General features: G+C 50.4%; 1 protein-coding gene across 1 annotated transcript; it reads left to right on the plus strand.

The window, feature by feature from the left end:
* The first annotated feature begins 23596 nt into the window (after window positions 1-23596).
* Window positions 23597-24532, plus strand: LOC141972964 (olfactory receptor 14J1-like). Its single transcript, XM_074931032.1, has one exon. The coding sequence runs from the start codon at window positions 23597-23599 to the stop codon at window positions 24530-24532; it is 936 nt and encodes a 311-aa protein (XP_074787133.1).
* Window positions 24533-27813: the final 3281 nt, after the last annotated feature.

Consider the following 27813-nt stretch of genomic DNA (forward strand, 5'->3'; position numbering starts at 1 on the left):
TTTCTTCTCTTTCCACTGCTCCTTGTATTTCTGCTCACCCATGCAGTGACATCAGCAAACTCCACTGGATATTGGTCCTGAGCATCTGCTGATAGAGGCTGAACATGGAGGGAAGCCAAGACCCTCCATGTCAGACACTCTGGGGGCAATCTTTGTCCCTGCCTCCAACCCCACATTTCTCTCATCAGCCCCCTGGGAATTACAACATCTTTGTTCAAAGCTGAGCTTTCTCCATGACAGTCTGAAGCTGCATCTTTCAGACCTTTCCCACCAACTCCCACCTGCTGTACTTGGTACTTGCACACAGCTGCACGCAGACACAGAAGGATGTTTAATTGCCAGAAAGCTAAATCAACAGAATAAAAATAAAATACAATATTCAATAAAAAATAAACTACACTGCTGCATTTTAAGTCCATTTTACCACTTCTCAAGGCCGCTTTCCATAAAGGAGATGGGCTTATGTTGTGGTTTAAGCCCTTCCAGGACCAAAGACCACTTTGCCGTTGCCCCTCCCCCACCCTCAGACGGTCAGGTGTACCACTTGGCTGCCTTCGACTCCAGTTCATACTGGAGCTCCAGCATGTCCGGCACTGCAGCACTCATCGCTGGCGTAACTTCATTCAGGCCACGGTAGTCCACAGTCAGCCTCCATTCGCCATTGGCCTTTCTCACCGGCCATATAGGGCTGTGGAAGGGTGAGTGAGTTTTGCTGATCACCTTCTGGCTTTCTAGTTGGCGGATCAGCTGACGGATGGGGACCAGGGAATCTCGGTTGGTGCGGTACTGCCGCCGGTGCACCGTCCTGGTAGCAATCGGCACTCGCTGCTCCTCACCCTTAAGCCGCCCCACCACTGAGGGATCCTCTGAGAGGCCGGGTAAGGTGGACAACTGTTCCACCTCCTCCAGGGCAGCCACACCAAAAGCCCACCGGTACCCTTTTGGGTCTCTGAAGTGCCCTCTCCTGAGGTAGTCTATGCCCAGGATGCACGGGGCGTCTGGGCCAGTCACAGTGGGGTGCTTATGCCAGTCCCTCCCAGTCAGGCTCCCTGCGGCTTCCAGTAGGGTCAGCTGCTGGGATCCCCCTGTCACTCCGGAGATGCAGATGGATTCAACCCCACTGTAGCTCGATGGCATCAGGGTGCACTGAGCGCCAGTGTCCACCAAAGCCTTATACTCTTGTGGGTCTGACGTGCCAGGCCATCGGACCCACACTGTCCAGTAAATCCCATTATCCCTTTCCTCCACCTGGCTGGAGGCAGGGCCCCTCCAATCCTGCTCAGCATCACTCACTTCTTGCAAGAATGATTTACTGGTCCCCTCAAGAGGGTCAGACATAACGTTCACCATTCTGTTCTGCCTGGGGGATTTCTGACTGGACACTGGAGCTGCGCTCCTCTTGGAGGACTCCCCTTTGGTGATGGTCTTCCCTTTCAGCTGCTCTACTCGTGCAGCCAGGGCAGCAGTGGGCTGTCCATCCCACCTCCTCATGTTTTCTGCATGGTCGCGGAGGAAAAACCACAGGGTGCCTCGTGGTGTGTACCTTCTGCTGCTTTTCTCTTGGGTGAGGAAACATTTACTTCTAATGATTGAGACATCAGCCCGTGCAGGTGGAACGTAGGACATGTCCTCTTCCACTCTCTGGACCCTCTGAGACAGTTCCTCCACAGCTGAGACCAGGGAATGCTGAGATGAAGGGAGATTTCCCTCATATTGCCGGAGCTGGCCAACCACTCCATCCACTGTCAGAGTCTGGGTGTCTGTCCACCAGGACACTATTGCCAATGCTTTCGAGTGCGCTTCTGGTGCGCTCTTCAGGAACTGTCGCCACATCAGGTGTGTGCAAGGGGCCTGATCTGGGTCCATGGGTGACTGCTCATCATTCAGATCACCATAGATCACCTCAAACACAGCCAGCTCCCTGAGGTTCTGGATGCCTTTCTCAGTGCTGGTCCGTTTGCCTAGCTGACATAGGAGATCATCCTTGTAGGGGTGCCTCTCCCTTACACTGAGCAGGCGTCGCCTCCAAAGGCTGAGGGTTTGAGCCTGTTTCCCTATTTCCCTGTCAATGCCAGCATCCTTGGCCAAAGACCCCAGCTGCCTGGCCTCTCTCCCCTCCATCTCAAAAGCACTGGCTCCATTGTCCCAGCATCAGAGCAGCCAGGTGCAAATCTGCTCGCCTCCCAGGCGGCCAAAATCTCTCTGCATATCTCGCAGCTCAGTCGGGGACAGAGATCGGACAGTCACCTCTGGCCCTTACTCCTGTTCCCCTGATGGGCCTGGCTCATCCTCATCCCTCACTCTGCCAACAGACTTTCTGGTCTATTTTGTTTTCTGTATCGGGGCGACTGATCCCGGCACTGGCTGGCCCTCTGGCTCAGTCGCTGTGCTGGTGGAGGCGACTGAGACTGGCTCTGCCTGTGCCCCCGGTTCAGATATTGTTTGTGTGGCCTTTTCTTCCCTTGAGGGCAGCGGGTGGTATTAAAGAGGACACGGTAGGCATGGGCAAGTCCCCAACACATTGCAGCGAGTTGTGTCTCCTGGGTTTTGCCCGTTTGGTAACACACCCTTTCTAAGCACTCCATCAGCTTCTCAGGGCTCTGCATTTGCTCAGGAGTGAAGTTCCAAAGCATTGGGGGTGCCACCGACTCAGGCCTTTGCCCATCTTCTCCCACACCCCTTGCCACTCACTGCTGTCTGACCTCGGGCAGGTTTCCGGGCACGGCTATTGTTAGAGAAGTGCCGCATGGCCAAAACCGAAATCAGGCAGGCATTCAGAAGGCATTGTGCCACAATCACTCTGGCCTGCAGGCTCCGAGGATAACTGAAACTCCCCAGAGCCGAGAGGATCTCTTCCCCTGGCTCACCCATAGAGGGGGTGAGACCCCTAACAAAAGCCCAGGCAGCAAACAGGTACCGGCCCGCCCCACACACAGCGATGCAAAGGCAGCAGAAGGGTTCGATAGCCCGTATAACAACATGAGACCCTGGATACATTTCCCACCGATAACAAACGCCACCACTGGGATCATACACTGGATAGAAGGATTAATCCAGCCCCACCACGCAAGCAAGTGGGCCAGCATTGCAAACATTTTCTTATCAAGTAAACACGAATACAAACAGAAAGATGACACCCAACAGATTTCTCTAACACACTCTGGTCAGGGTCTGTCCCTTTTTGACTCTTATTTCAACCCAATTCGTGCCCCACGTTGGGCGCCAAAAAGACTGTGCTGGTTTAAGCCCTGCCGGGCCCGGAGACCACGTTGCCATTGCCCCTCCCCAACCCTCGGGCTGAGTAGGGCTGGAAGTGAGGCACAAACCCCGGGGTTGAAATAAGGATTGACTACAAGTGTCAGAAATAACAATCTGAACAACAACAACCGCAATAACAACAACAAACAGCAATAACAGTAAACAAGACAGAAGATATACAGAGAAATTCCGCAAAATGGTCAAGGAGCAAGCCCGCCGCGTGTATGGCTAAACCCAAAACCAGAAGTGAAATTAAAAAGGCTCCGCCCCTGGACCTGACGTCAGCATGGTATGAATAACCCGGCTGGAGATCCCTTCCCCCTCGCTCTCTGCTGGGGAAAAACTTGACCCTATCCCAGCTGAACCAGGACAAGAATGCTGTGGGAAACAGTGTCAAAGGCCTTGCTAAAGTCAAGGTAAACAGCACCCACAGCCTGTCCCTCATCCAATCAGCAGGTCGCCCTGTCGTAGAAGGAGATCAGGTCTGTCAGGCAGGACCTGCCTTTCATAACCCCGCTGACTGGGCCTGATCCCCTGCCTGTCCATTAGATGACTTGTAATGGCACCCGAGGTGACCTGCTCCATCACCTTCCCTGGCACCCAGGTCACACGGACAGGTCTGTAGTTCCCTGGATCCTCCTTCCTGCCTCTCCTGTAGATGGGTGTCCCATGTGCCACCCTCCAGTCCAATGGGCCCTCCCCAGTCAGCCATGACTCCAGGTAAAGCAGGGACAGCGCCTTGGCGAGCAAATCTGCCAGCTCCCTCAGCACCCTTGGGTGTAACCCACCCGCTCCCACAGCCTTGTGTGCATCCAAGCGGTGCAGCAGGTCTCTGACCACCTCCTCTTCCCCTGCGCTGCCCTCAGCCTGCTTCCCCTGCCCATCTCCCGGCTCCTGGGGCTGGGGGTCCAGGGAACAGCCACTTCCACTGCTACACGCTGAGGCCAAGTAGGCCTTGAGCACCTCAGCCTTTCCCTCAGCCTTAGTTGCCAGGTTTCCCTCTGCATCCAGCAAAGGAGGGAGATTTTCCCTCATCCTCCTTTTGCTGTGAACGAATTTATAGAAACATTTTTGTTATCCTAAACGGCTGCGGCCAAGTTGAGCTCTAGCTGTGCTTTGCCTCTCCTCATGTTCTCCCTGCACAGCTCCACGACATCTTTATAGTCTTCCTGAGAGAAGAGTTGCCTCCTCTGGGTCATGGGCACAGCTGTTAAACTCTCCAGGTCCCAGAAGTGTCCCCTGTGCTGCCCCACAACGCCCCGGTATCTCCCACTGACCTCCAAGTAGGGGTGACCCCTTCCCCACAGCTCTCTGAGCCTGATCCTCCAACGGGTGTTTTACCCATCTCGTTGCCGACCCAGCCCGGCTGTAACGGCCTGACTTGGGTACGAGAATATTGAGGGAGACCGTGTCCAATGTCTTGCTGAGTTGGAGGTACATGACACCCACTGTCTCCCCTCACGTCCCAACGCAGCCACTTCCCCATGAAGGCAATCCGGCTGGGGAGCCATGATGTCCCCTTGGGAGGTCCATGCCGACGGCGTTTGGACACAATCTGCTCTTTTGGGTGCCCGGGAATGTCACCCCAGAGGACTCATTGCAAGGGTCACTCCTCACCACAGTGACCTTGTGCAGCCAGTGGGTGCTGGGGGGCACTTCTGGCCTCCTTCAAAGGTGGGGGCAACATTGGCTTGTCCTCACCCACAAGAGATGTCTCCCAGTACTGGGACCTTTTCAGAGGGATATTACACAGAAATATTGATCTTCTCCTGTAACTTCATTGCACCTCTGCTGTTACATGGTGTATCAAATCTCTTTAATCTTTTGTGTATTTTCACCTGTCCAATAGAATGACCATTTCTGAAGCCAACTTTTCAGATGCAAACTCTCTAGAAAAAGGGCCTTTTCATTATTCTTTAGTTTTCTCCTCCCCTGACTTTTGTTCATTCAGATTCCTCTCAGCTCGCGAGCTGCTGCTTTCAACTTCAGGTGGTTAAAATCTTGCCTCTCTTTCCGCAGACTAATTGTCTCCTTGGCCAACTCCTCCAGTATGTTTATCTCTACATTTTTCTATCTGCACACCGAAAATATTTCTCATAAAATTACCCCTTGTAGAAAGGCAACCTCATTGGAGATGAGATAGGGAATTTAAAGAATTTGAGTTTGATGGTGCAGAGCTTGCGCCAAGATGAGGGGGCTATACGTGAAGACATACCAGAGGCTGACTGTTGCTAAGATATTATCTTCTGGCTCAAACAGAAGCTTCCTATTGTCCTTGAAGTAGTACAGAACAGCAATAGATCACCTCAAATCCTAACACTAATTGGCCTTGTGGCTTAGCTAGGAGTTAGGGAACAACTGAGGCTGCGCAGAAGAATAAGGTAAAAAGTTCATCAGCGAGGAAGAGGAGATACTTCATCTATACGACCCTCTCCCAGGAATTTGCGACCACCAAAGGAGCTCAACGCGCAGACGCAAGAGGAGGAGACCTAATTACCATGAGAAGCGAGGGGAGGCGGGGAAATATTATGTTTATGTATAAGCATTCTATGAATATGCATTATTTTGTAATATATAAGCAGGACGAGAGCTGCAAGGGGTGCGCATGCTTGTGGAGGAGCGATCCCCCATGCGCCCGGCGCTGAATAAACATACCTACTTTACAACTTAACAGTTGTGGAGTTAGTTTTTCCGCAAGTCAACTTGGCGACCCAGATGGGACTCTCTACTCGGCTGCCGGGACACTGCTGAGGGGTGGACATCCTAGGTGCGCACCCCGAGCTTTTCTCGGAGGAACTCCGCTCCCAGCTGTCCACTGCGGGAGTAGACAAGGACCATCTAAATCGCGGACAAAGGTATGTTTAAAGGGTAACGGGCTGCTGGTAAGACGCGCAGAGACGTCTGGCGCACAGCGTAGTCCCAAGGAGGGGGTATACCCATTTGGTTCTGGTTTTGGAAAGCCGAGGGAAAGGTGTAAGGTCTTTTGGGTCAAACTACCGATGACTGGTATATAAGAGGCAGTTTGCATTTGGGCAGGGCACTGGTAATTACCAATTACCGTCACCTGTAAGATCTTACCCTATTTTTCCGGGCTGTTATTGTATAGTGCACTACTTGTGGATATACTGGTTTTGAACTTACGGCAAATTGTTAATGGTTTATGATATATGCTACACGGACCTAGTTGTTGTTTTATTTTGTGGTGTGAGTGGAAGGTGTGACTGGCCCTTTAAGAGTGAGAGGCAGCTGCGGCTTTGTGTGAGAGAGCAGCCGCTGCTGTGTGTCTGTGTGCCTGCATGCCTGCAGGGTGTGAGTGAGAGCAGCCGCTGCTGTATGAGTGAGAGCCTGCAGGGCGTGAGTGAGACGCAGCCGCTGCAAAACAAGTGAAAAGTTTCTATCTGTTTAAGTAATGCACTGTCTTTGTATGTTTTGTGAAAACATCGCATGAACCGGGAAAGCGGATCCCTTCTCCGTTGGTTTGGGTTGGAATCTAGTGATTATTTGTGTAGAAGGAATAAATGGTTGGCACGGGGAGATGATTTATACCTGCTAGAAGGACTGTACCAACTCCTTCTGGGCAGCTGGTAGCATTGGATTGGAAACAACCAGCCGATTATACCCCCGGGTCCGTGGAAGAATCCCCTGCTTTCTTTGTATTCCTGCCCCCCCGGTAAGGGAATTCTCACCAAGTATGGGTATTAGCAGAGTGCGTAGATTGTCGATGTAAGTGGTACTGTGCGTCTGATAAGAGGAGGTCGAGGTGTGCAGAGTGCTGGGAAAAGTGGAAAGAAAGGATTTTGAGAAGAAATAATAATGGGAAATAAGCAGGGAAGAATTGTAAAGAAAAGCCCATTAGATTGTATATTAACACACTGGAAAGACATAGCGGGGAGGGGAAGCACAGAAAGCAAGAAAATTCTGATTAAATATTGTAATCAGTGGTGGCCACTTTACAAACTGGAAGAGGAGGCTAAATGGCCACTGAATGGGACCTTAGACTACCATACACTGTTGCAATTAATGTTATTTTTACGGAGAGAGGGGAAGTGGGACGAGGTGTCCTACGCAGATATGTTTTTCACCCTCCGGAATCACCCGGAGTGGCAGAGGGACTGTGGATTAGTCCCACCACAAGACCCTTTAGTGCTTGCCCTGGAAAAGGATTATAAGGGAGAAATTAAAGGAAAACTAAAAAGGTGCTGCTCGTCATGCAGCATCGGACAGAGGTGTACTAGAACAGATAAGACTAGAAGGGCGAAAGAGCAGAGCTTGGAAGACCTATTCAAACCCCCTCCTCAGTCCCAGGAACAGGACAAGGACTCGGAGGAACAGTCCATTTCTCCAGATAGCCCAATCTCCTCCAGGACACGGGGAAGAACTCCTAAAGCTCTCCAAGCACCCCTCAGAGAGGCGGTGGGACCCCAGGGCACTATGTTGGTTAAAGTGCCGTTTTCTACCTCTGATTTAGAGATATGGGAAAAGAAAGCTAAAAACTACCGAAATGACCCTGAGAGTGTGACTAGGCATTTTCGGTTCATTATAAGGCAGCACAACCCTGACTGGGAAGACATGCAGCTGCTACTGGATCACTTAACTGAGACCGAAAAACAGCTGGTTTTAAAAACAGCACAAAATTTGGCTGAGGATCACTATAGAGCTACTGGGGGGGACTATAAGGAGTTCCTCCCCTTACATGATGACCCGAAATGGGATCCCAATCGGTCTGCACATGTGGAAAGATTAAGAGCATACCGAGAGTGGATTGCAAAGGGAATGGAAAAGGCTATCCCTAAAACAATAAATTGGGCAACACTCTATGAAATTAAACAAGGTCCATCCGAGTCCCCATCAGAGTTCCTGGATCGGCTGAGAGATACAATGCGCAGTAACACTTCCTTAGACCCGAGTTCAGAGGCAGGGATACAACATCTGGTATCTCTATTCCTAGGGCAAGCCACAGGGGATATTAGGAGAAAACTTCAGAAGGTACCTCCTCCTGGGGGAAGGAACTTAGAGACACTATTGGAGGAGGCATGGAGGGTATTTCGGAATAGGGAAGAGGACTACAAGAAAGGGCACAAGAAAATCTTGGCTGTAATAAAAGAAGGGGAGCAAAGGAGATCGGAGCGACAGCCGCTTAACAGAAATCAATGTGCTATATGCAAAAAGTTCGGACATTGGAAGAGGCAGTGTCCAGAGAAATGGGGAAACACAGGAAAAAGGGGAAACCGCCGAAAACGGCAGACATTAGCTAATTTAGAAGAACAATGACGGGGACCCGGGGAATCTACCCTAGCGGATCCGCTGGTTAAAATAAAGCTAGGGAAAGAACAAAAAGAAGTAGAATTTTTAGTGGATACTGGAGCAACATATTCAGTTTTGAACATGGATTTAGTACCCCTGGAGAAAGATTATATCATGGTGGTGGGAGCCACTGGCCAAAGTGAAAAGGCATACTTTTGCAAACCTTTGAAATATGAATTGGGAAAGCAGTTAGGCATACACAAGTTTCTGTATATGCCGAACTCCCCAAAAGCGCTCCTGGGGAGAGACTTACTAGAACAATTAGGAGCAACCATTAACTTTAACCATGGAGAGATTACTCTGGAGGTAAACAACCAAGAATTTATACAAATCATGAGCTTATCTTTAACTAGTGTCCCCACAGAAGGAGAAATTAGCGAGGAAATTATCGATCAAGTGTATCCCGGAGTATGGGCCACTGATACCCCTGGGAGGGCGAAGAATGCTCCACCTGTAGAGGTAAACCTTAAAGAAGGACAACAACCGGTAAGAATTAAACAATATCCTTTAAAGAAGGAGGATTGGGAAGGGATCCAGCCAGTTATAGACAAGTTTTTGCAAATAGGATTATTAAGGGAGTGTGAATCTAATTTTAATACTCCCATATTACCTGTCCGGAAACCCGATGGGTCATACAGGATAGTTCAGGATCTAAGAGCAATAAATAAAATAACGGAAGATCTCTACCCAGTGGTAGCAAACCCTTACACCTTGTTAACAAAGCTAACTCCTGAACTAATCTGGTTTACTGTTTTAGACCTCAAGGATGCCTTCTTTTGTCTCTCTCTCCTCGAAGCCAGTCAGAAAATATTTGCATTTGAATGGGAAAATCCTAAGAGTGGACGTAAAACTCAGTTAACTTGGACAGTGCTGCCACAAGGATTTAAAAACAGCCCCACTATATTTGGCAACCAACTAGCCAAAGACCTTGAACTATGGGAAGCCCCAACTCCACCTGAAGAGGGAAAGCTGCTGCAATATGTAGATGACATCCTAATTGCCACTAAGACGAAAGAGGCCTGCGTAACCTGGACGGTAAGCCTTTTAAATTTTCTGGGACTTCAGGGCTACCGGGTATCTAAAAAGAAGGCCCAAGTAGTGCAGCGTGAAGTGATCTATTTGGGCTACGAAATCAGTGCTGGGAAAAGGACCTTAGGACAAGCTCGGAAAGAGGCAATTTGTCAGACTCCGAGACCACAAACAGTGAAAGAATTGCGAACATTCCTGGGAATGACTGGTTGGTGCAGGCTATGGATCTATAACTATGGATTACTTGTTAAGCCACTATATGCACTAACTGTCACTGAACAGAAGAACCTCCAGTGGAATAAAGAGGCCATACGGGCCTTTGACTCACTAAAGAAGGCCCTGATGTCAGCTCCGGCTTTAGGACTCCCAGATGTAAGTAAGCCATTCTTTCTCTTTTCACACGAGAAACAGGGAATTGCATTAGGAATATTGGCACAAGACTTAGGCCCATACCGTCGGGCAGTTGCCTATTTCTCCAAACAACTGGATACAACCACTAAGGGTTGGCCCGGATGCCTACGAGCGGTTGCAGCAGTAATCCTAAATGTACAGGAAGCACGAAAATTCACATTAGGCCAGAAGATTACTGTATTAGTATCTCATACAGTGTCAGCAGTATTGGAAATTAAAGGAGGGCATTGGCTCTCACCCCAAAGATTCCTAAAATATCAGGCTGAACTGGTAGAACAAGATGATGTGGAGATTGTAGTGACTAACATTATCAACCCAGCTTCTTTCCTTAGTGGAGACACAGGAGAACCGGTGCAACATGACTGCCTGGAGACCATCGAGGCAACATATTCAAGCCGCATAGACTTGAAGGACAGCCCTATGGAAGATGCAGAGAACTGGTTTACAGATGGGAGCAGTTATGTCCTGAGCGGTAAAAGATATGCTGGGTACGCTGTTACTACCACCCAAGAGATACTGGAATCAGAACCACTGCCTGTGAGTACATCTGCACAAAAGGCGGAGATAATCGCTCTGACCCATGCTTTAGAATTAGCCCAAGGCAAAACTGTGAACATTTATACGGACTCAAAATATGCCTTTGGGGTAGTTCATGCTCATGGAGCAATCTGGAAGGAAAGAGGACTGCTAAATTCACAAGGGAAACACATTAAACATGGGAAGGAAATTCTGAGGCTACTGGAAGCTGTCCAACTTCCAAGAAAAGTGGCAATCATGCATATTAAGGCACACCAAAAGGTGAATTCCGACTTAGAAAGAGGAAATGAACTGGCGGACAGAGAGGCAAAACAAGCAGCCAAAAGAGAGGTAAAAATGGAGGGTGCTTTAGTCCCTGATGGACAGACTATTTTAGAAGGTAAGCCTATTTACACAAAAGAAGACAAAAAGCTTATTGCAGATCTGGAAGGATCATATAATAAAGAAGGTTGGGCTGTCACTCCCCAAGAAAAGATAGTAATTCCCTCTTATTTGACCAGACACCTGGTAAGGGAAGAACACAGAAAAGGACACTGGGGGGCAGAGGCCCTATACCGATATTTAGTTAGGAATATTAGAGCCAGAAATTTGTATACCATAGTAAGGCAAGTGACTCAACAGTGTGACCTTTGCCTCCAGACTAATCCTAAGAATACCCCTAATCTAGAAGTAGGCCAGATTGGAAAAGGGAACGGACCAGGACAACAATGGCAAATTGATTTTTCAGAACTTCCAAGAAAAGGGGGGTATCGATACCTATTGGTATTAACAGATACCTTTTCAGGTTGGCCAGAAGCGTTCCCCACCAGAACGATTAAAGCCAGAAAAGTGACAAAAGTATTAACGCAAGAAATAATTCCACGTTTTGGGGTTCCAGCGACCATATCCTCAGACAGGGGGTCGCACTTTGTTTCCAAAGTAGTCCAGCAAGTCAGTTACTATCTGGGCATAGATTGGCAGCTTCACACCCCATATCGTCCCCAATCCAGTGGCCAAGTAGAGAAAATGAATCATTTGATTAAACAGCAAATAGTAAAACTCGGTCAGGAATCAAACCTGACCTGGCCCCAAGCTCTCCCATTGGCACTCTTGCGCATACGAGCAAAACCAAGGGCCAAAGAAGGGTTGAGTCCTTTTGAGATGTTATATGGCAGACCTTACGCAGTGCAAAAGGGTATATCAATGCAAATTGGAGAGGAAACTATGACTTCATACATGATAGCATTAAGCAAACAACTTAACAAAATTGGGAAACATGTATTCGGAACTCGGGGTAGAGGGTTAGACGGACCGGTACACGATATACAGCCTGGAGACTATGTGTATGTTAAGTCTCTTGCAGAAAAAACATTGGAACCACAATGGGAGGGGCCATTCCAGGTGCTGCTTACGACCTTTACTGCAGTGAAAATTAAAGAACACACATCATGGATACATCATACTAGGATCAAGAAGGCTCCTAAACAACGCTGGGAGGTGACAGAAACTGGACCATTAAAACTCAAATTCAAACAAAAACTTTCGGATTAAGACCTCAAAATGATCAACCGTAAGTTGGAACTATTAATATGTTTTAGGATTATCCTTCTTGCCTGTGCCCAGGAACCCAAAGACTGGCCTTGGAATCACGCCCAGAAAAATCATGCCATGATGGTGAAGGATGTGGACTTAAGAACAAAACTAGCCATGGTGGTTGTTAACAACAATAAGGTATACCAAGGGAACCAGTGGAGAAGGGACGATAAGGATGAAATCGACCAATTAGAAGGAAAAACGGGGGGATGAAATAACAGTGGGTTGTCAAGTATATCATGAGGACGGTCTAGTTCCAGTGTTAGAAGACACTATGATAGGTGTGAGAATGATAGGGTCCCCATATAAATTTGGAGAATCGTGCAAAGGGAAATCAATGTGTTGGTTTAACTTTACCTTAACCAAGATAACTTTTGTAACATGCTTAGGACAAGGGTCAAGGGGACAGGCATTGTTCTACAGGGTCAAAATTGACCCCATGCAGTCTACTGCAACCACTTTGCCACCTGTCACGTCTGTAAGAGGTACAAAAGCAATTGCTGGGCAAGTGCTAAAGTCAAAACCAAGAATCTTTAAAATAGGTCCACATGTGATCCGGAAAACTGGTCAGCAAGTCCTATTGTTTAATCCCCAGTGGTCACTAAAACAGGTGGAAGTGCATTTGCAGGTGAATCTGACAGACATACAACCAAAGTGCCTTCCATATCTGGAAACAAAGGGGATGGGCTGCCTGGCTAAAGGCTCGGGCTGTTCAAAGACAAAAAAGGGATGTGACAGGAATTTTAGGGACAGGATTGGGGGTATTGAATAGTGTAGATTCAGAAGTAATAATGAACAAATTGGCTACAGCAACTCAAGAACTGGATCAATTAAAACGGCCTCTAAAATCGTCCTTATTAGCCTTAGGGACTCACCAATGGCTAACATCAAAACTTCTCCCTGATTGGGAGAGAGTTAACATCAAAGACCATTCATTAGTGGTAGAAGGGATGGAGGCTCTACAGAAAGACACATCCTTGGCTCTTAGTTGTATACAAGCACAAATGTGGATACAATCGATTATTTCCAATATTCTGAGAGAAGGGGAGGAAGGAATCCTCCCTAAGGAAATTCGGAAGGTAGTTTGGGATAAAGCACTTGATCAAGAAAGAGAATTGCAATCCTGGTGGAAATTGGTAAATTTCACGTATGATGATAAGAATGATAAAATAATCGCCTTCGTCCTGACCATATCAAGGGCTACACAGTATAAAATCTACCCTATTACTGCCATAGGATTGTATCATAAGGGAGTAATAATCAATCCGGTAGGACATAAAGGGTGGGTGTGGCAACAAGGGGATAAATGGCAGACTATTGACACAGATCTGTGCACTAACATGGGACATCAGGGATATGTCTGCGAAGGAAACTCCATAGAGGCTCAAGATATGTGCCTGGACACCCACCAGAAAGAGTGCAACTTTGAAGTACAACCCTCTCCTAACCACAATACAGTTCTAATATACATAGGAGGGGGGTGCATATGTTTACGCACTTCTTGTAAGAGCTTTATAGTCGATGGTGATGAAATGGAAATAGGAAACCACTCTAATCATTGTGTATGTAATTTTACAAAAATCGAAGGTTGTGACTTTAACTATGTCAGCCCTGTTCTGAGCTCCCAAGTAATAGAAACGAAATATACTCTGTATCGAAGAATAGGTTCTACCCCCATAGGAATGAATTTGGAAAGAGTGAAGGAGATGCTACAGCACGAAGACTTACTTTCTATTCTAGAAGAAGTAAAACAAAAAGGGAAAGAGATGCTAATAGTAGTAAAACATGATACGGAGCAAATTCACGAGATTTTGATGAAAGTACAAAAGGTAGGAGAACATCATTGGTGGGACACCCTCCTTGGATGGTCACCAACGGCAACCGGAATTTTTAACGCAATCCTTCACCCAGTAGTAGTTCTTTTGATATCTGTAGTAATTTTGTTAATTCTTACTGTAACTATATATATATGGAACTGGAGACTTACAAAACGCCTGCAAATTATGTATGAAGCTTTATACCATAATCCGAGTTTTAAAAGACTGGGGTAGATTCTACTAACACTGAATTAGTTATAGGAGACTAATTTGGCTTGGCCTCTATCTCTCCGTATAGCTCTTTTACGAATACAAACCAAGCCAAAAGCGAGATTAAGACACAAATGAGGTCAGATGCTTTATAACCCTAGAAACTTTATTCTCTATAACAATTAATCAAAGCGATAGGACAGAGAGGAAAAAGAAGGAAAAGTCAGAATCCCTAAGCAAGAACACGATAGAAGCGCAACTAATTACCACCACCACGACCATGGATCCAGCGATGTTCTGACGGCCCGATGACGCTCCACGTTCCTGGCTCCAAGTTGGTTCCCCTCTACTAAGGAGTACGCAGTCTGTCCTTTTATAGTCCCCATCCTCACGATCTGTCCGCCCATTTCCACGGGGCTTGTTGTTCTATGTGCCGCCCCATGGTCCTCCATACGCGCATGCCCAGGTGTCCATGGTGGTCGTGCTGGTGAGGGGCCGATCTGTGGCGTCTTCAGCCTCGCCGTGGTTTCCCCTCCACCTGGCTCGTGCGCAGGTGCAGCTCGGTGGGTGCTGGTAAGGCTGCTGCTGTTTTTCACCTTTGGCGGATGTCGTGGTTTTGCCAGGGACTATTTGTCGCCTCCTAAACGTACTCCTCCACAACAACACGATGCTGTAGCCAGGAAGTGGTATACCTGGAGGCAGCAATGCTGAGACAAACCAAAAGTCTCTACACCACTCCATGGCTCAACATTGCTGCCGTCGTGGTGGTGTGAAAGATAACAGTACAGAAAGAGAAAAGCTAGGAAAAGCGCAGTACTGTAACTAATAAGTATATATTTTTAACATTATTCTTTACTACAAATCATTTTAGTTTACACTATTTTTAACATTTTTATCTAACAAACACATATTTTAACAATATTTAAACATTTTTATCTAACAAATATAACATGTTTAAAACTAATTAACTTTACAAAGCCTAAGCATTTTATAAACTAAGTTTGAGGCTCCGATGAATCAGTAGAGGGACGAAGTGACATTCTACAAGAACAACAATTACCAGGACAAAACAAAAGTATAATAATGATAAGTAAGATAATAGCCAGTAAAGAAAAAAAAACAACATGAATCAAAATTAATGCCAAAAGGTGATCCATTCTTATAACAAAAGATATCACAAACTGATTACGGCCCTGCAGATCCACGCGGTCGGCTGCTCTGGTCTGCTGGGTTCGGGATCAGCATGCGCAGTGGGAAAAGGCTCTCCGCACCCCCTTTTTAATCCCAAAGCGCATGCGTCATGTGAGACTAGAAAGTTCTATTTTGATTTTCAACCAGAACAAATAAGCAATACTACTATTTCTAACTTTATAGAACAAAAACATCGTATAAACTAAACTTGAGATTCCGGAAAGTCAACAAAAGAACACGATGGTTTAGGTTCAAGGATAGTAGCAGTGAAAACAGTGGCAGAAGAAGACGATAGTTGAGGAGGAGATGCAGGAGAATTAACAGAGGATTGCAGTGGTTGCTGCTCAGGAGATTCAGGCGAAGCAGCAGAAGAACGTGAAAATAACTTACAGAACTGACATTCACACCGACAAAAAAGAAACATTACAATAACAAATAAGGCAATAGCCGATAAAACAAGAATTAAAGCTAGCGCAGAAATGCAATCCATATTCATGGTTGCGATAGATTCCAAAGCTCCAAAATGGAAGTCCAAATACGCAACAAGAAAAGAATTTCCACGCCCCCAGCCCAACGTGCATGTGTTATTTAGGCCTAAAAGCACCTATCCTAAATATAAACAAGAATACATGTGTATATAAAGTTTAAATGATTAATACAGCAGTAGACTTTGATTGGCAAACAGTACAAATCTGTTTTACGCCATCAGATGAAGCAGTAGATGTAAACTACATGCTAGATACAACATGTTGGATTAACTGAACAAAGCAAGGAATGATACAGGGCAAAACATCAAGACAGCAAATGCACATAACAGATAAAATATAACCTGAGTTTCAAAAGAATAGTGAAGACTAACACAACTTAGTTATAAAAGTAAGCTGTAAGATGGTTTGAGTAGTAAAAGAATTTACTAAGTAAGAAGAAAAGGGGGGAATGAGATAGGGAATTTAAAGAATTTGAGTTTGATGGTGCAGAGCTTGCGCCAAGATGAGGGGGCTATACGTGAAGACATACCAGAGGCTGACTGTTGCTAAGATATTATCTTCTGGCTCAAACAGAAGCTTCCTATTGTCCTTGAAGTAGTACAGAACAGCAATAGATCACCTCAAATCCTAACACTAATTGGCCTTGTGGCTTAGCTAGGAGTTAGGGAACAACTGAGGCTGCGCAGAAGAATAAGGTAAAAAGTTCATCAGCGAGGAAGAGGAGATACTTCATCTATACGACCCTCTCCCAGGAATTTGCGACCACCAAAGGAGCTCAACGCGCAGACGCAAGAGGAGGAGACCTAATTACCATGAGAAGCGAGGGGAGGCGGGGAAATATTATGTTTATGTATAAGCATTCTATGAATATGCATTATTTTGTAATATATAAGCAGGACGAGAGCTGCAAGGGGTGCGCATGCTTGTGGAGGAGCGATCCCCCATGCGCCCGGCGCTGAATAAACATACCTACTTTACAACTTAACAGTTGTGGACTTAGTTTTTCCGCAAGTCAGAGATTATACTTAACTTATAGGAGAGAAATGTATTTTATTTTGTATGAACCTTGATGATGTTTGACTTTTCCTTGGTTACAAACAGCAGAAATCCTTCTGCGCCCGTGTGCAGGCGGTTCTCCAAGGACAACAGGGGGGAGATTGTGCAAAGGAGCTGTAACCTCCCGCTGCAGAGATCAGAGGAGAAATCTGATGTAAGGAGAGATGATGCGAGTCCCAGGCGGCTGAGGAGAGAAATGCTGGGACTGGGGGTGAGGACAAAGGTTGTCCGGACTGTGTTGGACCCCAAGGGACTGTCCAGGAGATCTCCCAAGGAGATGCTCTGCATCGATGTCAGTCAGAGAGTGCTGCTATCGCCTCTTCTCTAAAGTGTAAATTAAATAATGTGCTCTTTAAAATACAGATTGATTTGTATTAGGGGCACTTTGAAACCTTCCTCCTTAACTACACCAGGAAATGACTCCAATTAGCTGCACAAGTCCTGAAGACTTGAAGAAATCTAAAGGAAGAGAACGAGCTCGTTAGGGCTTTGTGTATTTTAATGAGCCCCGTGGTGTATTTGGCCCCATGTCCATGATGCTCAGGCCCTGAGAGGAGACTGAGCAAAGGACTCAACAAGTCCAAGTCAGCAGCAAAGCTCCCCGTGCCCTGAAGCCCTGATTGGCCCCACGGAGGGCCAGGACTGACAAAGCCTCTGCAGGGACTCGTTAGAGCAGAGAATTGGAGGCTGTGATTGCAGGCAGGCAAAGGCCCCGTGCAGGGCTGTCCTGCTGTGAAACCCTTGGGTTGGTGATGGAGCACAAAGGCCAAGCCCTGACCCTCAGGCCCTGGGAAGGAGATGCTGCCCCTCGTGTGTGGCTCAGGGCTCTTCCTGGGGGCAGGGGCTGTGAGGGGGAGCAATGCCGAGTGTAGGAAACTGCACAACCCCTCCTGGCCTCTCCAGGAAGGGGCGAGGAGGAAAACACAGTCCAGAGCCTCAACATCAGGTTTATCCCGGTAGCCCCCCATGGCAGGGCAACTGCCATGACCAAGGGGGCCAAGAGCTCTGTCTCGTGTGGCCTTTCAGCCCTGGCAGAGCCCTCAGACATCTCTGCTGCAGGTTTGCTTCTGCTGGGCCCTTCGGGCGCCTTTTTCCCTCCAGGCTGGTGACATCCATCTCCCTTTCCTCCCTCGCTCTCCTCCCGGCATTCCCACCCCTTCACTGATGTCTCTCCACACTCACTGCCTGTTCCTTGAAACACAGAGCCACAGGCTGACCCACACTCCCTCTGGGCGACCTCTTACACCACAATACCACCTCCTGATTGAGATTTCTTTTTCCTCAACTCCCATCTGAACCTCCCAGTCTGCACTTTGTTGAGGTTTCCTTCTCTTCCCACTACCAAGAAAAGCTCCGTTATCTCAGAAACTCTCCTCCCAGCAGGTGCAGGCGACTGCTGTAGTGCCCGGAGCCTCCACCTCACCAGGCTCAAGCAGCCCCGGTCCTTCAGCCTCTCCACAAAGGCCCCAAAGCCCACCCTGGCACATCTCCTTTGGAGCTTCTGCCTTTCCTCTCCATTCCTCCAGGACAGGGAGCCTCTCCCCCAGTCACACCAGTCTAGAGGTGGCCTCCCCAGCGCTGAGTCAAGGGCATGATAACGCCCTGGTTTGGTTTGCAGCCTAAGAGAAGGTTCTGGGGGTTCTCACTGACAAGCAGCTGAACAGGGGCCAGCAGTGTGCCCGGGGGGCCAAGAAAGCCAGCGGCATCCTGGCTTGTGTCAGCACTAGTGTGACCAGCAGGACCAGGGAGGTGACAGTCCCCCTGTGCTCTGCCCTGGGGAGGCCACACCTGGAGGGTTGTGTCCAGGTTTGGGCACCTCAATCCCAGAGAGATCTGGAGGGGCTGGAGCGAGGGCAGAGGAGGGCAACGAGGCTGGGGAAGGGCCTGGAGAATCAATCCTGTGAGGAGCCAGGGCAGGAGCTGGGAGTGTTGAGTGTGAGGAGGAGGAGGCTGAGGGGAGCCCTCATCCCTCTCTGCAGCTCCTGACAGGACAGTGCAGAGAGGCTGGGGCTGGGCTCTGCTCCCAGGGGATCAGGGACAGGACAAGAGGGAACGGCTGGAAACTGCCACAGGGGACGGTCAGGCTGGGCAGGAGGAGAAAATATTTTGCAGAAAGAGTGGTCAGAGAGTGGAATAATCTGCCCGCGGAGGGGGGGAGTCCCCATCCCTGGGGGGGTTTAAGGGAGGTTTAGATGAAATATAGGGGGGTGTGGGTTAGGGGAGAAATTTGTAGAGTCGGGCTGATGGTTGGACTCAGTGATCCCAAGGGGCTTTTCCAACCTCAGTGATTCTGTGATTCTGTGAATAACAGAGGTTCCTCTGCATTCAGAACCCATGTCTTGTCCCCAGATTGCTGGGGCCAGCTGCTGGCCAATCAGGACCCTGTGGCTGTCATGGAGTCACAATCAGCATCACAATTTGTGGCGCCTTTGCCTGTCTCTCCCCATCCACTCCCTTGACCCCTCATGGCTGCTGGACCCCACGTTCAACAGCCACACCCAGCCCTTCGCTGGCCTTTCCCTCTCCCTGCCCCACGCCTGGGCAGAGCCGGGGGGGACGTGTCGCCTTCAGGCTTTGCAGTGCTCATGCAGAATTACTGCCACAAAGTCGGTGCTGGGATCAGACTCGGCGCTGTGGAGCAGAGCCCAGCAAGACAGAGCAGCGTCCAGCAGGAGATGTGCAGTGGTGGCCGCCACCTTGCTCTGGCCAGGGGGCTTCTGTCCGTGCACTGAAAGGATCTGCTGCTACCAAGATGCACTTGGTGTTTCCAGCTGTCACTGCAGAGCTGCCCCAAACCGATCTGCAGTTGTGGCCGTGGCCTCCCCTCTGTGGGGGCTGGGCTGGGGCTTTGACTCCAGTGTCACCTGCACTGGTCACGGCACAAGGCAGACAGCTCCTACCCAGAGATCTACATCCTGCTGGGGGTTCGGCCAGCGCTCCCTGCCCTTCACTCTGCTCACAGTGTTTGCCTCAGCGCAGGGACCAGCTTGATGAGATTCCCAGGAATATTCTGAGGCACAATCCAATGCTTGTTGCCGTCTGCATCCACAGCATCAGAAATATTCCTTTCCCTTACATTGCAGGTTGACTGATGGGCCTGGTCACATGACTGCCTGGAATTTCCCTTCCTGGAAGGTGACATTTTCCCAGAGTGGGTCAAGGTGATGGGCTCTGTCACGGCCACTTGGAGACACTTCTCCTGGAGTTCTTCAGCCTGAGTTTACCCCAGATGACCCAGGAGTGCTCACGGATGCTCCTGTGCCTGCTAATAGCTGGGCCAAGGTTCTCAGGTTCCCAATGGCCTCTTCAGCTGTGGGTCATCCCCAGGAATCTGCTGGAACTGGTAACATGACCCGTGGTGCCCCCACAGGAACCGGGGCCTTCCCAGTAGAACCTATGGGTCTTGCCCAAGACTTACCCTGAGTTCCCAGGCTGCAGGCAGTGCAGTGCATTTGTTGTCACTTGTGTTAGTGACTCAGCACTGCTGTGGCCCACACAGATGGGTGTGTTACAGGTTGTGTCTCCCCCACGTTGGGCGCCCAAATAGACTGTGATGGTTTGACTTTGCTAAATGCCAAATATCCACCAAGTTGCTCTATCAATTCACACACACACACACCCACACACCCTTTTCCCCTTGATTTCTCAACAGGGCAAATAGGGGAAAGGTGTTGGAAAATAGCTTGCAGAGCAAGGCCATGGGTCTCTGCAGGAGCTGATTGCAGCCATCTGAGGTAAAAAAAGGGTAAAACCCAGGGTACAGTTATGCTAACAAAGGACTGTTATGTTAACAAAGAGAGAAACTGAGGTACATTATGACCTTGTATATGATAAAAGAACGGCCCTGGGAGAAAATAACAGGTTCAGAAGAGGGAAGATGTTGTGACATGTCTGAGATGCCACAGGGGGCTGGGACATTATAATGTAGCCTGTTACATGTACCCAACAGATTTGTGAGTAGTATGCATGATTATTGTAGAGTGCTTATATAAGGTGTGATTTCTTTCAATAAAGTTGAAGCTTGCTCTATCATTCACATTGAATCGGCTGCTTGCTTCCTCCGCCAGCCGCAGATAGGAAATAAGATAAACAAACCCTTGTGGTAAAAACAAAAAAGCAGCTTTAATATAAACCAAACGAAGCAAAGGTCTGTGCACGGAAGAAAAAAACCCAGATTTATTCTCTACTTCCCATGGAGAGGCGATGTGGGGCCTTCTCAGGATCAGGGCTCCCATAGGCGTAGTGGTTGCCTCGGAGGACCAAGGGTGACCCCACCCCCTTCCTCCTTTCTCCCAGCTTTACACTGAGCAGACGTCACATGGTCTGGAATGTCCCTTTGGTCGTTTGGGTCAGCTGTCCTGGCTGTGTCCCCTCCCAAGATCTTGCCCACCCCGTCCCACTGGGGGAAATGTCGGAAGGAGCCTTGGTGCTGTGTGAGCACTGCTCAGCAGCAGCCACCACACCAGGGTGCTGCCAACACCCTGCAGCTCCCAGCATAAACCACAGCACCGTGAGGGCTGCTGTAGGGGAAACCAATTCCAGCTCAGCCAGACCCAGTGCAGTCTCCCCATTTAGGAGAAGTAAGGGCGACCTGAATAGTGTTGAGTGAAGGTCTGACAAGGTGGGGCTCAGGGCTTAGTGCACATAAACTGTGTGCCATGGGGGAGAGAAGTGCAGTTTTTGGCCGAGTGGTGTGGAAGCTCCAGGCACCATAGGAGTAGCCTGAGAGTGACTGAGGGGGGATTATAGAGATGATGGAGATTTTCATTGAAGTAAGAAATAGCATGAGAAACACTAATGCCGAAAAGTACAGCAGGGGAGGCCCAGGCTGGGCACAGAGCGATGTCCCTGGAAGGGCAGTGCTGTGGTGGAACAGGTCACCCCGAGGGAGACTGGAGCAGCCCCAGGCTTTGTGTGTCAAGGAGCAGGCAGGGAGGACGCAGAGATCTCAGGAAAGGAAGGGAGATGCTCAGGGGAGAGCAGGGTGTGGTAGCTGGGTGGACGTCTCCAGCCGGCAGAGAAAGAGGTGCAGGTGTGGGACACGGTGGGACAGCCTGTGGTGGAGACGACAGAGGGGTGAGCAAAGTCTGAGCATCCCCCAGCAGAGCTGAGCTCTCTCTGCCCTTGGCTCTGGCTGGTGTCTCTGCCACTGGTGGCCATGAGGAAGCCCCTTCCCCTTCCAGCACTGGGTCTCATGGCCTCCCCTTGCCCAGCCGAGAGCCTGGCAGGGGTTGGACCATAGTCCTGCCCTTGGCATTGCCCATCCCCACATCACCCTGCCCCAGGAAGAGCCCTGAGGAACAGCATCTGACTTCCCAGGGGCTGGGGGTCAGGGCGTGGCCCTTTGCTCCATGTAACACACCCAGGTTTGCTCAGAATCTGTTCCACACTGACAGGGCCTTTGTTTCCCTGTCATCTCTGCCGGGAGTTTTCTGCTGTAACCAGCCCCGCAGGAGGTTTGTCAGTAACGGTCCTCACTGGGAGCCATTAACACTCCAAGAAACTTTGCAGTTGGCCTCTGGCTTTGACTTCCTGACTGGCACCTTCATCATCCAATCACTGTCTGAGGTCCGTGGACTCAGACCAACCCTCCTCAAGGAGTCATTAAAATGCCTTGGGCTTGCATTCTGCTGTGATGCTGGGCCGGGCTGCTGGGCTGGAGGGAGCTGAGGGCAAGTGGTCAGCGCTGCAGAGAGCCAGCTCTGCCCAGGAGCAGCTCCTCTGCAAAGCGCAGCAGGGCTGAGGGCACTGCCTGCAGGCACCGAGGGCAGAGGAGCCGGGCACAGAGAGGGCAGAGGCAGACGGCACTGGCAGGGTGCTGAGAGCTCACTGCAGGAGAAATCTTCCCAGCAGGTAACATGGTAAGTGAACTCTTGTTTTGCTGGGTGGGCAGGGGGAGGTGGCATTTTATTCCTCCTTTCTAGAGAAAGTGCTAAGGCAGCTGTTTCATTAGCACATCTTTAATTGTCTCCTGAGCCCCTGCAGAGGCAGAGCTGCCCCTGGGCAGGGCCCTGCTGCCAGGAGGGGTCTGCAGGGCAGAGCTGAGCACCCAGCGGGTGGGATGGGGGCTGTGAGCACTGACAGGGAGGAGACGTGGGGACAGAGAAGCAGCTCCTGGCTGGGACAGCTCCAGGCACCAGAGACATGGGCAGGGAGTCAGAGGGAGCTGCTGCTGGAAACACCTTGGGGGCAGGAATTCAGGCACCCCCTGCCATCCCCTGCAGTGCAGACACCCACTCCAGAGGAGCCCCCTGGTCTCCTCTCCCAGCCAGCAGAGCCCCACCCGCTGTCCCTGTGCTGCCTCCTCCCAGCAGCACTGGGGCATTTCCCCACATTTCCCCGTGGGCCTCTGCTCCCCGCGTTGGGATCACCGGACGTTCGGGGATGGGCGGGGGTTCAGCTGGGAGCAAGACCTGTGGGCACTGCCATGCAGATGTTTCCCTGGGAGTGAAATGTCTGAGTGCCCTCGCCATCTGCAGGCTCCGGGGGACACAAAGGAGCCAGTTCCCCCCTCAGGACACCCCATCTTTAGGGCACTGGACTCTTTCCCAGTGGGGTCCTGCTGGGCTGCAGCCTGTCCTCCAGAAGGGCACAGCTCTCCCCGGGCAGCTCTGTGTTCTCCAGCAGCCCCGTGAGGAACTGGATGGAGAGAAATGAGAAATCTGTCCCGACTGATTGATGCTTTTTCCTCTGTGAACAGGCCCTCGTGCCGTGAGGGAGCAAATGTCCAACGGCAGCTCCATCACCGAGTTCCTCCTCCTGGCATTCGCAGACAGACGGGAGCTGCAGCTCCTGCACTTCTGGCTCTTCCTGGGCATCTCCCTGGCTGCCCTCCTGGGCAACGGCCTCATCATCACCGCCATCGCCTGTGACCACCGCCTGCACACCCCCATGTACTTCTTCCTCCTCAACCTCTCCCTCCTCGACCTGGGCTCCATCTCCACCACTCTCCCCAAAGCCATGGCCAACTCCCTCTGGGACAACAGGCACATCTCCTACTTGGGGTGTGCTGCACAAGTCTTTTTCTTTGTTTTTTTAATCTCAACAGAGATTTGTCTTCTCACTGTCATGTCCTACGACCGCTACGTTGCCATCTGCAAACCCCTGCACTACGGGACCCTCCTGGGCAGCAGAGCTTGTGTCCACATGGCAGCAGCTGCCTGGGGCACTGGGTTCCTCAATTCTCTCCTGCACACGGCCAACACATTTTCACTGCCTCTCTGCCATGGCAACACCCTGGACCAGTTCTTCTGTGAAATCCCCCACATCCTCAAGCTCTCCTGCTCACACTCCTACCTCAGGGAAGTTGGGCTTATCATGGTCAGTGCCTGTTTGGCTTTTGGGTGTTTTGTGTTCATTGTGGTGTCCTATGTGCAGATCTTCAGGGCCGTGCTGAGGATCCCCTCTGAGCAGGGACGGCACAAAGCCTTTTCCACGTGCCTCCCTCACCTGGCCGTGGTCTCACTGTTTGTCAGCTCTGCCATGGTAGCCTACCTGAAGTCCCCGTCCCTCTCTTCCCCATCCCTGGACCTGGTGGTGTCATTTCTGTACTCGGTGGTGCCTCCAGCAGTGAACCCCCTCATCTACAGCATGAGGAACCAGGAGCTTAAACAGACACTGAAGAAGCTGATTCAATCAGCTGTTTCTCAGCACCATTAACCTGCCCGTGTCTCTTCAGAAGCGATTTCACATTCATTACCGCAACCTCCTGTGCTTTGGTCATCTTATCTGTGATAACCATGTTTGTCCATGTCTGCACCCACTCCACTTCCCCAGAGGCATGACCCAGCCTGTCTGACCCAGAGCTCTGTTCCCGTGTGTCTGGCACGATGGTACAGCTGGGCTCCCATGTGGCACCTCTGTAATAAAAGGGGATTTCCTCAATGTCTGCAGGTTTAACTCTTCTTCCAAAGCTGAGGGCAGGCTGAAGAACTTGCCCCCACAAGGCCGTATTGCTGTGCTTGGTTCTCCATGGGAGGGGGGCATTCAGTGATAAGTTAGGGAATGGGCCTAGGCTGAGCCTTCCCCTATGGGTGCAGAGACACCCTGGATATGGAGAATGATCCCAGGGATCTGCCTGGGACTGTCTCCCCATTTCTTTCAGGCCCCACTGCCCACTCGCTTGGCAGAGCAGCACCACCAGCTCAGGGACCTGTGGAGAGAACTAGAAGAGGTTAGGAGTGACAGGTCAAGTCAGCATGGAAACATTTTACTGGAGAAAGGCTCCCTGGGGGTAGAGACATCCCCCAAGAAGAGCAAACAGTCAAATCGGTTCTTATCGAGGGGAAGAAATGTCTAAGAGAAACCTGATACTGAATACAACAGCTCAGGATAAGTTTCTTGATTGCTGGGGAAACTGGAGAGGCCTATGGAGTCTCTGGGACAGGACCTTTTCCTGGGAGGGGCTGGCACAGAGGGGCTTGCTGGGAGTGACAATAAGGATGCCTTGGAGACAGGAGCAGGGACACAGGGAGACACTGGCCTTCATCTCCCTGGGGCTGATGAGGAGGCTGAGACACCTCTCATTTCTTCCTTCACTCCCACACTTGAACAGAACTCAGGAAACATCCATGAGCCTGGAGGATGCACAAGGCTCTGAGATGATGTCCCATCACTGGAGGGGTGGAAGTGTTTGTGGGTCACGTGAGAGTGCAGTGAGAGAGAGGTGTGTGTGTGTAAAAGATAGGAAGAAGATGGGAATTAGCAGGGGGTGGGAGTGCCTCACGTTGGGGTGAAATAGGTTGAGTTTTGATCTGGAGGCAGCAGAAGCAGGAGGCTGTGCAGTTCAGTGCTGGGACATGGGGATAAATAGAGGATCCAAGGGAGGCTGGGGGCTGGGACATCTTTAGGCTCCTGAGGAGCATTATCAGGCCTATGGAAGGAGCTGCACAGGTTCTGGGGATCTCACAGCCCTTGTCAGAGCACAGACAATGACAGTTTTGTGTTTGAAGACAGTGAGGACAGAGAGTCATCAGTAAGTGCTGGGACAGCCTGGGGTCAGAGTGAGGTGGGGCAGCAGGGGTGTGGTGAAAATCTGCAGAGAAACAGGCCGAGGCAGAGGAAAGTGTGGGACAGCCTGTGGTGGGGATGGGCCCTTGGCTGAGGCTGGCACCCCCCAACAGAACTGAAATCCTTGTCCTCTCGACTATGGCTGCTGTCGCTTCCCCTGAGGACCCTGAGAGGACACCAGTTCCTACAGGCACAGCACTTTGCTGCCTCCTGCCCACCCTCCACAGAGCCTGGGGGGATCCGACCGCTGTCCTGCCTCGGCATCACCCCCTGCCTCTCCCTGCCCCAGGAAGAGCCCTGAGCATCCCAGGAGGGAAAGGATCCCCGTTCCCAGGGGATGGGCTCAGGGCTGGACCCTCCTGGGGATGAAACCCATCAAGGCCTTTCAGGGCCCCTCAACATTGGATTGGCAGCCTGTGAGCAGAGCCTCTGCCTTCCTGCTTCCCCAGCCCCAGGGACAGGAACCTTGTCTCCTCATTCCCTGCCCGGCCTCTCCAGTGATGGCCCTCGCTGGGCATCACTGACACCCTCACAGCCTTGGAGCTTTGCTGCTGACTTGCCCTTCTCTAGAGGCCACTCCAACCCCTCTGCTGCACCTGCAGTTCAGGAACTTGGCACCAGAGGGCTCATGAACACGCAAATCCCCCTGACAAGCCAAGTCTCGGGCAGAACTTCATTCCTCCCTTCTGACGGGGGAATGTGAGAGGTTTCAGCCGTGCAGGCAAAGGGAAAAGCTTTCAGTCCTACATGGCAATAAGAAACAATTTCTTCTCTTTCCACTGCTCCTTGTATTTCTGCTCACCCATGAAGTGACATCAGCAAACTCCACTGGATATTGGTCCTGAGCATCTGCTGATAGAGGCTGAACATGGAGGGAAGCCAAGACCCTCCATGTCAGACACTCTGGGGGCAATCTTTGTCCCTGCCTCCAACCCCACATTTCTCTCATCAGCCCCCGGGGACTTCCAGCACCTCTGTTCACACCTGAGCTTTCTCCATGACAGTCTGAAGCTGCATCTTTCAGACCTTTCCCACCAACTCCCACCTGCTGTACTTGGTACTTGCACACAGCTGCACGCAGACACAGAAGGATGTTTAATTGCCAGAAAGCTAAATCAGCAGAAGGCATGCTTCAATCAAAAATAAAATACACTCCTCTGCTGCCTATTAAGTCCATTTTACCACTTCTGATGTACACTTTCCACTGTGTAGATGGTCTTAGGTCAAAGGAAGAGACATTTTTTGTCAAGCAGAGACCCCAAGAACCCCCACAGCCCCCCCTGCCCCAGACTCTGTCCATAGTCACTCCCAGAGTCACAGCCTGAAGTCACGAGCTCCCTCGAGCTTCCCATCTGCATCCCATCCCTTCCCATTGCCATCGGCAAACCCACCAGTTAAACAGGACTGGACTCAGGACTGGCCCCTGGGGGTCACCACTGGTGCCCTGCTCCCACGGGCACTTTGTGCTCTTGGCCACGGCCTTCTGGATCCGGCCATTCACCCTGTTTCCAGCCCCCCTCCCTCACGCCTATCGGGCTGTGACGGGATGCAGCGTGACAAGAATTGTTACTGCGGAGGTGAAACCCCTTCCCTGCTCTCCCCTCACCCACCAGCCGAGGCATCTTCTTGCTGTGGTGGGTTACCCGTGGCTGATCACCCAACTGCCACCCAGCTGCTCGCTCACGGCCTCTCCCACCCCAGCGGGATGGGGGAGAAAATAGGAAGAATGGGGGTGAGAAAGCTGCTGGGTGGGGACAAGGACAGGGAGATCAGTTCCCAGTTCCCATTGCAGGCAAGACCTGACTTGGGGGAAAGTGACTCCATTTACTGTCAGTTAAAACAGAGATTTAATTATGAACTGAGGCGATGGTGGGAAATGACCAACATTTAAACAACACTAGCTGGCTCCAGCTCGGCTTGGCCCTGCTGCT

Source organism: Athene noctua, chromosome 38 (genome assembly GCF_965140245.1).
Source record: "Athene noctua chromosome 38, bAthNoc1.hap1.1, whole genome shotgun sequence".
Lineage (NCBI taxonomy): Eukaryota > Metazoa > Chordata > Aves > Strigiformes > Strigidae > Athene > Athene noctua.